The following is a 12,166-nucleotide window of genomic DNA, read 5'->3' on the forward strand; positions in this document are numbered from 1 at the left end:
TACATGAGGTTTCGGGCTCAGTCCCCAGTGGCGGGGGGGGGGGGGGCGTGCAGGAGGTAGCTGATCAGTGATTCTCTCTCATCACTGATGTTTCTACCTCTCTCTATCCCTCTCCCTTCCTCTCTAAAATCAATAAAAATAATTTTTTTTTAAAAAAAGTTCTTTAGAGACATTTGGGGGGAAATCCAAAGTTCTTTGAGATACTCAGAATAAAACTATGACTTTAGCTTCTTTCTTTAACATGAGCTGCAGTCTTGACACATGTAAATCAGCCAGGCTTTAAGCTTATTAATGAATCTGTGTCATGCCTCTACCTTATTAATTCTATGTATAAAGTACAGACATACATAATCTCCAATATTAAATTTTCATAGGTAGAGCCCTGGCTGGTGTGGCTCAGTTGTTTGAGGGTCGTCCCATGTACCAGGAAGCTGCTGGTTTGATTCCAGGTTGGGTGGGTGCCCGGGTTGTAGGTCCAATCCTTCCCCAGTAGAGGGTGTGCAGAAGGCAGGCAATCAATGTTTCTCTCTCTCCCTCTCCCTTTCTCTCTCTTAAATCAATAATTTTTAAAAGATTGCTGGTCCGAGCCACGGTCAGGGCACATGCTCAGGTTGTGGGCTCAATCCCCAGGAGCATGCAAGAGGCGGCCAATCGATGTGACGCTCTCATATTGTTCTCTCTCTCTCTCTCTCTCTCTTACAAAACAAACAAACAAACAAACAAAAACAATAAAGCTTAACAAAATTTTTTTTCATAAGGGAAAATCAGAAAAAAGAAGGCTCTTTAAGGGAATGACAATAAAAAAAAGAAATAGAGGAAAATATTAAAATCCCACCTTCTTACTAAGTATCCCTTGCCAAAGAAATTTGTTGTTAAACGATCCATACGTGGGACAAAAAAGTGAGGAAAATATAATACTGCTAATAGCCCGACAAGACTTCATGAATTAAAGTATGAAATCTGGTAAAAACAAGACAAAACAAACAAAGAAAGCTACTTCTAACTAAAGTAACTTTTATCTTGGATCATGTGCATAGGCACCCAACTCTTACAATTTATAAGAAGATGAAGCTATGGTAAAGGAGAGAAGACGCAGTTTAATCAATAGTTAAAACATCTAAAGTTAAGTCCAAGCAACTGAGGATCTTGGCTCTATAGATTTTTTAAAAATATGTTTTTATTGATTTCAGAGAGGAAAGGAGAGAGACAGAAACATCAATGATGAGAGAATCATTGATGGGCTGTCTCCTGCATGCCCCCCTACTGAAAATCTAGCCCACAACGTGGGCATGTGCCCTTTACTGGAATCGAACCTGGGACCTTTCAGTCCCCAGGCCAACACTCTCTCCACTGTTGGCTCTATAGATTAAACAAGAGAGTCTAAGACTTATATTTAGTCCTTTGCTTGAAGTTTGTATGCTCCTTTTTTCCAGTCTATTTTCATAATTACAAATTCATAATATTAATAACACACTGTCAATTCCTGGCTCTCTGAATAGGAATTAAAACCTCATACATTAATTCCAACAGCATTTCCAGCTATCCTACTTTATTCTTTAAGGAACATAAAAAATTAGGTTAAAGATAAAACTCAGGCTACAGAGTTGGGCTGAGTTTAATATGAGATGACACTTTTCCAGATACTTTCTGTCACAGAATAGATTTTTAATCGCAATTAAAATAATAGAATGTGAACTAACACAAAGTAATTTTCAATATATTCATATTATCCCTCATATCTGAAACTGACCCCATTAAGTAGCTACGCTGATTACATTACCTGTTCACAAACTTTCACTTAAATTTTCTCATTGCATTTCAATAGACCTAATGGACAAGTTAGGTTTAAACAGCCCTCAGATCTCATAATCTTACCCTTCACTGAGAGGGACTCACAATCTAAGTCTGGGCAAAAGAAAGAAAGAAGCGATAAAAGATAGAAAGAAGTATAGTGACAGAAAGATAAAGTATGAAAGGTAAAAAAATGCCCCAACTTCTGAAAGTTAGTCCCATTTTCTCTAAGTGGGTGTAGTGATCATCACTGGGCTGTTATAAAGCCAATCCTATCTAATAAAAGAGTAATATGCAAATTGACTATCACTCCAACATACAAGATAGCCACCCCCATGTGGTCAAAGATGGTTGCCCCCATGTGGACACAAGATGGCCTGCAGGCGAGGACAGTTGTGGGTGATCAGGCCTGCAAGGGAGGGCTGTTGGGAGGGACCAGGTCTGCAGGGGAGGGCAGTTAGGGGTGACCGGGCCTGCAGGGGAGGGCAGTTGGGGGGGACCAGGCCAGTAGGGGAGGGCAGTTAGGGGCAATCGGGCCAGCATGGGAGCAGTTAGGCGTTGATCAGGCTGGCAGGGGAGTAGTTAGGGGTGATCAGGCTGGCTGGCAGGCAGAAGCAGTTAGGGGCAATCAGGCAAGTGAGTAGTTGGGAGCCAGCAGTCCTGGATTGTGAGAGGGAGGTCCGACTGCCCATTTAGGCCCAGATTGGAGAGGGTGCAGGCTGGGCTAAGGGACACACACACCCCCGTCCAGTGCACGAATTTCGTGCACCGGGCCTCTAGTACAATATCACAAATTGCATGAGGGCTCTCTATTGTTACTTTCACCTTGACTGATATAAATAAAAAGAAAGGTCTGGCAGCAGCCACTCCTTAGAAATAAACAAGGATTTGGGTTGGGGGGGGGGGGTGTCAAAAAAACTTGACTGTAATATTTGCATTTATATAAGAAAGTATTCATGTGCTATTTCTGTAATTAAAAATTAACAGCAACCTGCATTGGTCAAACATATGGAAAAGAATTATACACAAATGGTTTTGAGTAACAAGCAAAATTATAATAAATCTGCCATGTATTTTCAATATCATAGGTACACCTCCATTAAAGTCAAGATGATTTGGCTATCATTTTTTACTTTCTTATTGTAATCTTACCCCCTTCACCAAGAAAGCACAGCAGACAAAGACAAGTAATAATAAAGGAACACCATGTATTTTTAAATCAAGGATCTGCAAACATCAGTACTTTTGTATTTTCATTGGTTTTTAGAGACAGAAGAAGGAAGAGGGATAAAGAGATAGAAACATCAATAAGAGAATCATCCGTTGGCTGCCTCATGCACTGGAAATAGAGCCGGCAACCTGGGCATGTGACCTGACCAGGAATTGAACCATGACCTTTTGGTTCCTAGGTTGATGCTCAACACTGAACCACACAGGCCGGGCAGTACTTTTAGTTATTAGTTAAAAGTTGCTTTAGTGCTGGTTGGTGTGGATCAGTTAGTTGGAGCATTGTCAGGTACACCTAGAGGTGGTGGGTTTGATTCCCATACCCAGATTGTGGGTTTCATCCCCAGTTGGGGTGTGTATGGAAGGCAACCAATTGATGTTTCTCTCTCACATCAATGTTTCTCTCTCTTTCTCTCTCAAATCAATTTTTTTTAAAAAGCGGGGGAGGGGAGGAGTGTGGCTGGAGGTAAGAGGGTGTAGGGGAAATAAATAGTGATGAAAAAATAACAGAATATATATTTTAAAATTGCTTTCACAGATATGCGGATTGCAACAAGAAGAATGTAGTCAATAATGTTGAAATAACAGGGATAGAATACATGGTTTTCTGGCCACTATGCTGTACATCTGAAATTGCTGTGGAATGGTATTGAATGAAAACTGTGGTTAAGAAATAATAAAAATTGGAGAAACCAAGATGGCGTCATAGGTAAACACCTGAAATGGCTGCCTCGCACAACTACTTCAAAACGACAACTAAAAGACCAAAATGGATATCATCCAGAACCACAGGAAGGCTGGCTGAGTGGAAATTCTACAAATAGAAGGAAAGAGAAAAGCACACTGAGATTAAGAGGAGGTGTGGAAGTAAAGTGCAGCGGTACGAGGGCCTGCGCGCATGAAGGAAAGGGCTGGCAACTGAGTACGTGGTTGTCTTTTTCAATCAAGGGGGAGACACAATGTCCCAACTGCTCTGAACTCCAGTTATGGGCAAGACTCTGGGGACCCAGACTCATAAGGGAAGAAACTGGACTGTCTGGCATCAGGTGGAACTCAAGGGCCGCTTTCTCTCAGAGGTGCTTGCAGCGATTACCCAGTGACACTGAGACCCGGGGCCTCTTAGGAAAAGGCTGAGGATCGGCCATAGCTGTTTGCTCCACCCTGTTGATTCCCTGAGACCCCGCCCCACCCAATTTACAATCCCACCCCAGCTATGTGCAGAGGCTTTTGCATATGAATGGTCTGGCCCTTTGCAATCTAAAATTACCTAACAAACTGCAGCTGGGTCAGAGAGACCTAGAACATCAAAAAGAAGGCCCAGGCCCCACAGCAGATTGCATTGCTTCACAGCGGGGCCTCATCTGGGCACCTCCAAACCCCAAACAAAGAGGAGGAATCTGCAGATCTCTCTGTAGCTCCTGCTGGGTGGCCTCAGGCTGAGGCTAAATTTGCACCCCCTTAGAGATCCAAGAGCCAGTGTACCCAGTGGTCAGAGTGGGACCATCAGATTACAACTCCTCATATCCATAAGGGACACACTCAGGGGGCAGACTCAGTGAGCAACAAAGCCTCACTGAAGCAAGTCTTGCCCCATAAGGGTGTCTCCAGTTCAGAAGTTCTCCCATCGTAGACACAGCTGATCCTCACAGCCAATTGGCCTGGAGGTCAATTCCTCCCAGTGATACCAACAACAATCAAGGCTTAACTACAACAAGACTGTGCACACAGCCCACAAAGGAGTGCACCAAGAGTGTCCACCTCAGGTAACTGGGGAGGCTGAGCCACTGGGCCCTATAGGACACCTAGCACACAAAGTTACTCTATCAACTCAGGGAAGCAGCCAAAATGCAGAGACAAAGAAACAGGTCACAAACGAAAGAAATGGAGTAAAGCAAACGACTGGATATAGAGTTCAAAAGCACAGTTATAAGGTTTTTCAAGAATTTTCTAGAAGCCGCCGATAAATTTAGCGAGACCCTAGAGCAGGGGTGGGCAAACTTTTTGACTCGAGGGCCACAATGGGTTCTTAAACTGGACCGGAGGGCCGGAACAAAAGCATGGATGGAGTGTTTGTGTGAACTAATATAAATTCAAAGTAAAGGAGCGGAGGGGAGAGCAAGAGAACCCTCCGTTCTTTTGGCTCCGCGGGCCAGATAGAACAGCCGAACAGGCCGGATCAGGCCTGCGGGCCCTAGTTTGCCCACGGCTGCCCTAGAGGATATGAAAAAGGACCAACTAGAAATTAAGCATACACTGACTGAAATAAAGAATAATATACAGAGATCCAACAGCAGACTAGAGGAACGCAAGAATCAAGTCAAACATTTGAAATACAAAGAAGCAAAAAACACCCAACTGGAAAAGCAAAAAGAAAAAAGAATCCAAAAAGTTGAAGATAGTGTAAGGAGCCTCTGGGATAACTTCAAGCGTACCAACATCCGAATTATGGGGGTGCCAGAAGAAGAGAGAGAGCAAGATACTGAAAACCTATTGGAAGAAATAATGACTGAAAACTTCCCCCAACTGGTGAAAGAAATAGACTTACAAGTACAGGAAGCGCACAGAACCCCAAACAAGAGGAATCCAAAGAGGACCACACCAAGACACATCATAATTAAAATGCCAAGAGCAAAAGACAAAGAGAGAATCTTGAAAGCAGCAAGAGAAAAACAGTTAGTTACCTACAAGGCAGTACCCATATGATTGTCAGCTGATTTCTCAACAGAAACTATGCAGGCCAGAAGGGAGTGGCAAGAAATATTCAAAGTGATGAATAGCAAGAACCTACAACCAAGATTACTCTACCCAGCAAAGCTATCATTCAGAATTGAAGGGCAGATAAAGAGCTTCACAGATAAGAAAAAGCTAAAGGAGTTCATCACCGCCAAACCAGTATTATATGAAATGCTGAAAGGTATTCTTTAAGAAGAGGAAGAAGAAAAAAATAAAGATAAAAATTATGAACAAATACATATCTATCAACAAGTGAATCTAAAAATCAAGTGGATAAAAAATCTGATGAACAGAATAAACTGATGAATATAATAGAATCAGGGGCATAGAAAGGGAGTGGACTGACAATTCTCGGGGGGAAAGGGGTGTGGGGGTGCAGGAAGAGACTGGACAAAAATCTTAAACCTATGGATGAGGACAGTGGGGGGGTGGGTAAGGGCAGAGGGTGGGGTGAGAACCGGGTGGAGGGGAGCTATGGGGGGGAAAAAGAGGAACAAGTGTAATAGTCTGAACGATAAAGATTTATTTTTTTAAAAAATAAAACTAAAAAAAATTTTAAATTGCTTTTAGTTTATCTCATAACAAAGATGTCTGTCCTACTTAAAAGTTCACCACTTTGGTATTTTTAAGAAAAAACTTTACCAGCTAAGATACAGAGAAAGGAAATGTTCTAAATCTCAAGTGTGTGAATAATAACTAGCCATGTAATCCTAGCAAGTTATTTGTCCTCTTCAACTTTCACTTTCTTCATCTATAAAATTAGTTAAAACTACATCCTAACAATCTGATCTTTTCAGAGTTAAACATCCTTGCCTCCAATGAAATAATGCATTTGAACAAGAGGACAGGAGTTAAAGGACAAGGTATGTAATTAAAACTCACTGTGCTTTTCTATCCACATGTCGTAGAAATACTCAAATTTTGCAGTAAATTGTTAGTGTATTACCAAACTAAGTCATCTATAAGAGTACAAGTAATATTTTGTTCATCAAGAATCTTTCATTCTGATAATAATAAGAGATCTCATTTGAAACTTCATAAAGATTAAGAATGTGTATAAGTAGCCCTAGCCGCTTTGGCTCAGTGATAGATCAATGGCCTGTGGACTGAAGGGTCCGGGGTTTGATTCCAGACAAGGGCATATGCCTGGGTTGTGGCCTCAATCTCCATTAGGGGGCATGCAGGAGGCAGGTGTTCGATAATTCTCTCTCATCACTGATGTTTCTAACTCTATCCCTCTCTGAAATCAATAAAAATATATTAATGAGGAAAAAAAAAGAATGTGTATATGTAGTAAAATTTTCCTAATACTTAAAGAAATGATCTTCCAATGCTTTAACCAATGGTGTCAGCTAAAGTGAGTATACAAATTGTGACCATTAGAGGATAGTACATATGTATACTTCCAGAATCCACTAAAGATATTTTTTAATACCATAAGGCTTCTTTCTCCAGTGAAACATGTTTCAGAAAAACCTTACAAGAAAGAATTCAGTTTCTAGATGTCATCTTGGAAAAACATACCCTATGTGGTCTCTTTGCCAGAAAAGAATCAACTGGGAGAACAAGACCTGGCAAGAGAAAATTACTGAAAAGAAATAATTTCATGAAAATAAACACAAAATCCAGGAGGCTCACAAAATAAACAAAAAATAACAAATGTAAAACTATTAAATAGTTCTAAACCTCTATATGAGCACTTTTTTCTGTGATTGCTCATACTCTGTCAAAAGCCATAATATATACCAAATTATTAAGATTACCATTGATGCTTATATAAAGAATAATACTTAAGAGACATATCAATATTTTGTATGATATCAAATCTGTATTTGTAAAAGGCTAAGCGACCGGCCGGTAGGTATGACGCGCACTGACCACCAGGGGACAGATGCTCAACACAGGAGCTGCTGAGCGAAAGCAACTTTGCAGAGTGCCCTCTCGCACTCTGGGACCTCTCGGGGGATGTTGGACTGCCAATTTTGGCCCGATCACTGCAGGCCAGGCCAAGGGACCCCGCTCACTCTACAGACGCCCTTCGAGCCCCAGCGTGCCCCAGGTGCGGCCGCCAGGGAAGGACTGTGGGAGGTTGGCTCCAGGGTGTGTCTGGCCCATCTTGCCCAGTCCTGCCCCAGCTGCCACCTTCTAATTAATTTTCTTTCAGTGTGCATGAATCTGTGCACCGGGCCTCTAGTATTTCCAGAGTTCTCAATAACATATTCAGAACATAGGTGTAGACTTTTAGAGTCAAACTGCCTGACTCAAATCTTGGCTCTGCCAGCTACTAGCTATGTGCTTGCAGATAAGATATTGAACCTTATATCTCAATTTCCTAATTTTTAAATAGATACAGTAACTCTCAATCTTAAGGGCTGTGAAAATTAACTGATTAAAACATGTAAAGCCCTTAAAACAGTGCTTTAACATTAAATGCCCAATAAATGTCATGTTATACACTGTAATTATTGAAAATTGTTTCAAAAAGCCAATTATTAAAAATCCTAAATAATTCATATTCCCAATATTACTACTCAATTCAGTTAACATTTCTATCCTCAAAAAAAATGCTCATTCTCCAAAATGTTACCTATTTAACATACTAAATGGTATTTAAACACTAGATTTTTATGTTACTACCATAAAGTATTTTCTGCTCCCTTTATTTAAAAAAAAAAAAAATCAGTATGTACAATCTCAGTCCCAAGTTCTTTTTATACCCATTATCAACTCTGAGGTCAAAGTGTATTTATAAATTCTAGATTAAATCATTCATATATTTTGTACAAAACAAAAAAAATTCCTTTCCTCTGAATCTGCAAATAAGCACTGCAAAGAACACAGTAACTCTGTAAGAACTACTGAGAATGGCTTACAATAAATTCCAGCCATGATTTTTATCTTACCGATTTTTTTGGAATGGTCGACCCATATTCACAGCAGCAGCAGTTGTTTTATAAGATCCTGGTGAATTAAAGCCATTCACAAAACTACTATTTGGAAAGGGAGCCTAAAAGAAAATTTTAATGTTTAAAAACAGTTAATGGTAAAGGCAGCATCTGATGTGAAGGTCATAAGAAATTTCTGATGACTTAACCTAGCATCAATTTCTTCTAGAAGCTCAAAATAATTTTAAACATTTTACTTTTTCACTTTTGCAGTACATTATAGAACAAGAAATCACTGGTCCATTACTTCATAAAGAACACTTTCCTTTGAGTAAGTTTCACAAAACTAAAAGCAATTTAAATCAATGGATTTATTCAGTCTCTAACTTTAATTCACTCAGCAAAATTTAAAGAATGAAATTATAGAAACAGTCATATGCATACATTTGCTATGGGATATTATATATCCTCATCATTACTTAAAAAGCAGAAAATAAACAATCAACAAAACAAAAAATGAACTCCCACTCTAGCTGATTTCTTCAAATTTCAGCTTGAGTGAAAAATTTTATTATTCTGTAAAGATCTCACTTACCAGTGGTGTTTCAAAGTAAGGTGCAGGATTTGGAGACCAAGATTGAGGCACAATACTATAGATGGAGTACTGTTGGTGAGGACTATATACAGGCTGCATAAAGACTGGTGAGGCATACTGTGCTTGAGTTTGAATGGGCTGACTATACATACTAGAATCCATTAATCGAAAACCATTCTTAGCAAAAAACGTATTGATGGCTTTTATCCTTGCCTAGAAGAAAGAGGAACACATAATTACAAAGGACTAAGTGTATAATTTTACAAATATATTTAATTAAAAATTTTAACTTATTTTACACGAAATAATTTCGGCCTGTTGTAGAATCAGTAGGGCAAAGGAAAAGAAAATGATAGACTTAATTAATTGAAACTTATGTATGGCAAATACACAGAAGTCCAAACAGTGAAACTAAATGCAACTTATCAAAGACAAGGGGGTTAATATTCCAAATACATAAATTCTAAAAATAGATTTAGCCCTAACCAGTTTGGCTCAGTGGATAAAGCATCAGCCTGCAGACTGAAAGGTCCCAGGTTCGATTCCGGTCAAGGGCATTTACCTTGGTTGCATGCACATCCCCAGTAGGAAGTGTGCAGGAGGCAGCTGATCGATGTTTCTCTCTCATTGATGTTTCTAACTCTCTATCTCTCTCCCTTCCTCTCTGTAAAAAATCAATAAAATATATTTTTAAAAAAATAAAAAAATAAAATAAAAATAGATTTAAAAGGCAACAATCTTATCTAAAAATGAGTTAGAAAAATTAAGAGTTCACAGGAAAAAAAGGGCAAATGACTCTTAAACATATGAAAAAGATGCTAAACGTTCCTAAGAGAAATGCAATTAAAGTTGAACTAAACTTATTTATGCAATCGGCAAAGTCCAAAACAGATAATCTGATACATTAATGACGGGCATGCAAAATAGCACAACTCTTATGAACATCAATCCCACTTCTAGAAATCTTCCCCAAATATACACTGACCAAAACAGTTTGTTTTTGTTTTTTTACTTCCTAATTTTTAGAGAAAGTAATGAAGAAGAAGAGAAGGGGAGGGGGGGGAAAGGGGGAGGGAGAGGGAGAGTACCCACACCTTTAGGATGACATGCTAAACAACTAAGCTACCCAACCAGGGCCAAAACAGTTTGTTTTTAATGAATCTTTATTGTTCAGATTATTACAATTGTTTCTCTTTTTTTCCCCTATAGCTCCCCTCCACCCGGTTCTCACCCCACCCTCTGCCCTTACCTCCTCCGCTCCACTGTCTTCAGCCATAGTTGTACGATTTTTGTCCAGTCTCTTCCCGCAGGCCCCACTCCCCCTCCCCCCTCAAGAATTGTCAGTCTACTCCCTTTTTATGCCCCTGATTCTATTACATTCACCAGTTTATTCTGTTCATCAGATTTTTTTATTCACTTGATTTTTAGATTCACTTGTTGATAGATATATATTTGTTGTTCATAATTTTTATCTTTACTTTTTTCTTCTTCCTCTTCTTAAAGAATACCTTTCAGCATTTCATATAATACTGGTTTGGTGGTGATGAACTCCTTTAGCTTTTTCTTATCTGTGAAGCTCTTTATCTGCCCTTCAATTCTGAATGATAGCTTTGCTGGGTAGAGTAATCTTGGTTGTAGGTTCTTGCTATTCATCACTTTGAATATTTCTTGCCACTCCCTTCTGGCCTGCATAGTTTCTGTTGAGAAATCAGCTGACAATCGTACGGGTACTTTGTAGGTAATTAACTGTTTTTCTCTTGCTGCTTTTAAGATTCTCTCTTTGTCTTTTGCTCTTGGCATTTTAATTATGATGTGTCTTGGTGTGGTCCTCTTTGGATTCCATTTGTTTGGGGTTCTGTGCACTTCCTGGACTTGTAAGTCTATTTCTTTCACCAGTTGGGGGCAGTTTTCAGTCATTATTTCTTCAGTATCTTGCTCTCTCTTCTTCTGGCACCCCCATAATTCGGATGTTGGTACGCTTGAAGTTATCCCAGAGGCTCCTTACACTATCTTCAACTTTTTGGATTCTTTTTTCTTTTTGCTTTTCCAGTTGGGTGTTTTTTGCTTCTTTGTATTTCAAATGTTTGACTTGATTCTTGCGTTCCTCTAGTCTGCTGTTAGGTCTCTGTATAATATTTTTTATTTCAGTCAGTGTATGTTTAATTTCTAGTTGGTCCTTTTTCATATCTTTGAGGGTCTCGCTAAATTGGTGCACCCCTTTGAGGACTGTGTGTACAGCCTTGTTGTAGTTAAGTCTTGATTTTTGTTGGTGTCACTGGGAGAAATTGACCTCCAGGCCAGTTGGCTGTGAGGATCAGCTGTGTCTACGCTGGGAGAAGTTCGGTGCTGGAGACAGCCTTATAGGATCAGACTTTCAAAATTGCAAAAGCCTCTGTGCTCAGCTTGGATGGGGTGGAGTCTCAGGGTGGAGCAGACCATCTTGGCTTCCCGTCAACCCTGCCCTTGCGCGCCCGCCTCCAGACCTCTGCCTTCCACGGCTCCCCTGAGTTTCTGCCTGACAGTACAGATTCCCCCCGTAAGAGCATGGGTCCCCAGGGGCTCGCCCAGAACTGGGGTTCAGTGCAGTCAAGAGCTTCCGACTCCCTTCCGCTAGGGAAAGCCTGCGGCAACCTCCACATTCAGTATTCTCTGCGAGCACTCGCGCGCGCCTCCAGACCCCTGCCCACCGTAGCTCCCCCGAGTCTCCGTGTGCCTTTCTCTCTGACAGTCCAGACTCCCCCTGTATGAGCCTGGGTCCACGGGCTTTCGCCCGGAATTGGGGTTCAGTGCAATCGGGGGCTTCCTTCCCCCTCTCGCCAGAGAAAGTCAACCAGGCACTCTCTCACTGACTTCTTGATGGGGGCAGATCAACAATCAAGCCTCCCTTCCTCTCTGCGCGCGTCTCCATACCTCAGCCCCTTGCCGCTCCTCTGAT

At 40.6% G+C, this 12,166-nt stretch overlaps 1 protein-coding gene across 9 annotated transcripts in view; it reads right to left on the reverse strand.

Annotated features, from left to right (window-relative positions):
- The window catches only part of LARP4 (La ribonucleoprotein 4), an 84,631-nt gene that overhangs the window by 20,567 nt on the left and 51,898 nt on the right, over positions 1–12,166 (reverse strand). For all 9 annotated transcript variants that reach the window (XM_080659916.1, XM_080659917.1, XM_080659914.1 and 6 more), the window contains 2 exons: positions 9,232–9,444; positions 8,655–8,758 (listed from right to left, as the gene is read on the reverse strand). In XM_080659916.1, coding sequence (XP_080516042.1) covers positions 8,655–8,758; positions 9,232–9,444 — 317 coding nt within the window. The remainder of the gene's footprint in view (positions 1–8,654; positions 8,759–9,231; positions 9,445–12,166) is intronic.

Source organism: Plecotus auritus, assembly GCF_963455305.1.
Source record: "Plecotus auritus genome assembly, chromosome: 3".
Lineage (NCBI taxonomy): Eukaryota > Metazoa > Chordata > Mammalia > Chiroptera > Vespertilionidae > Plecotus > Plecotus auritus.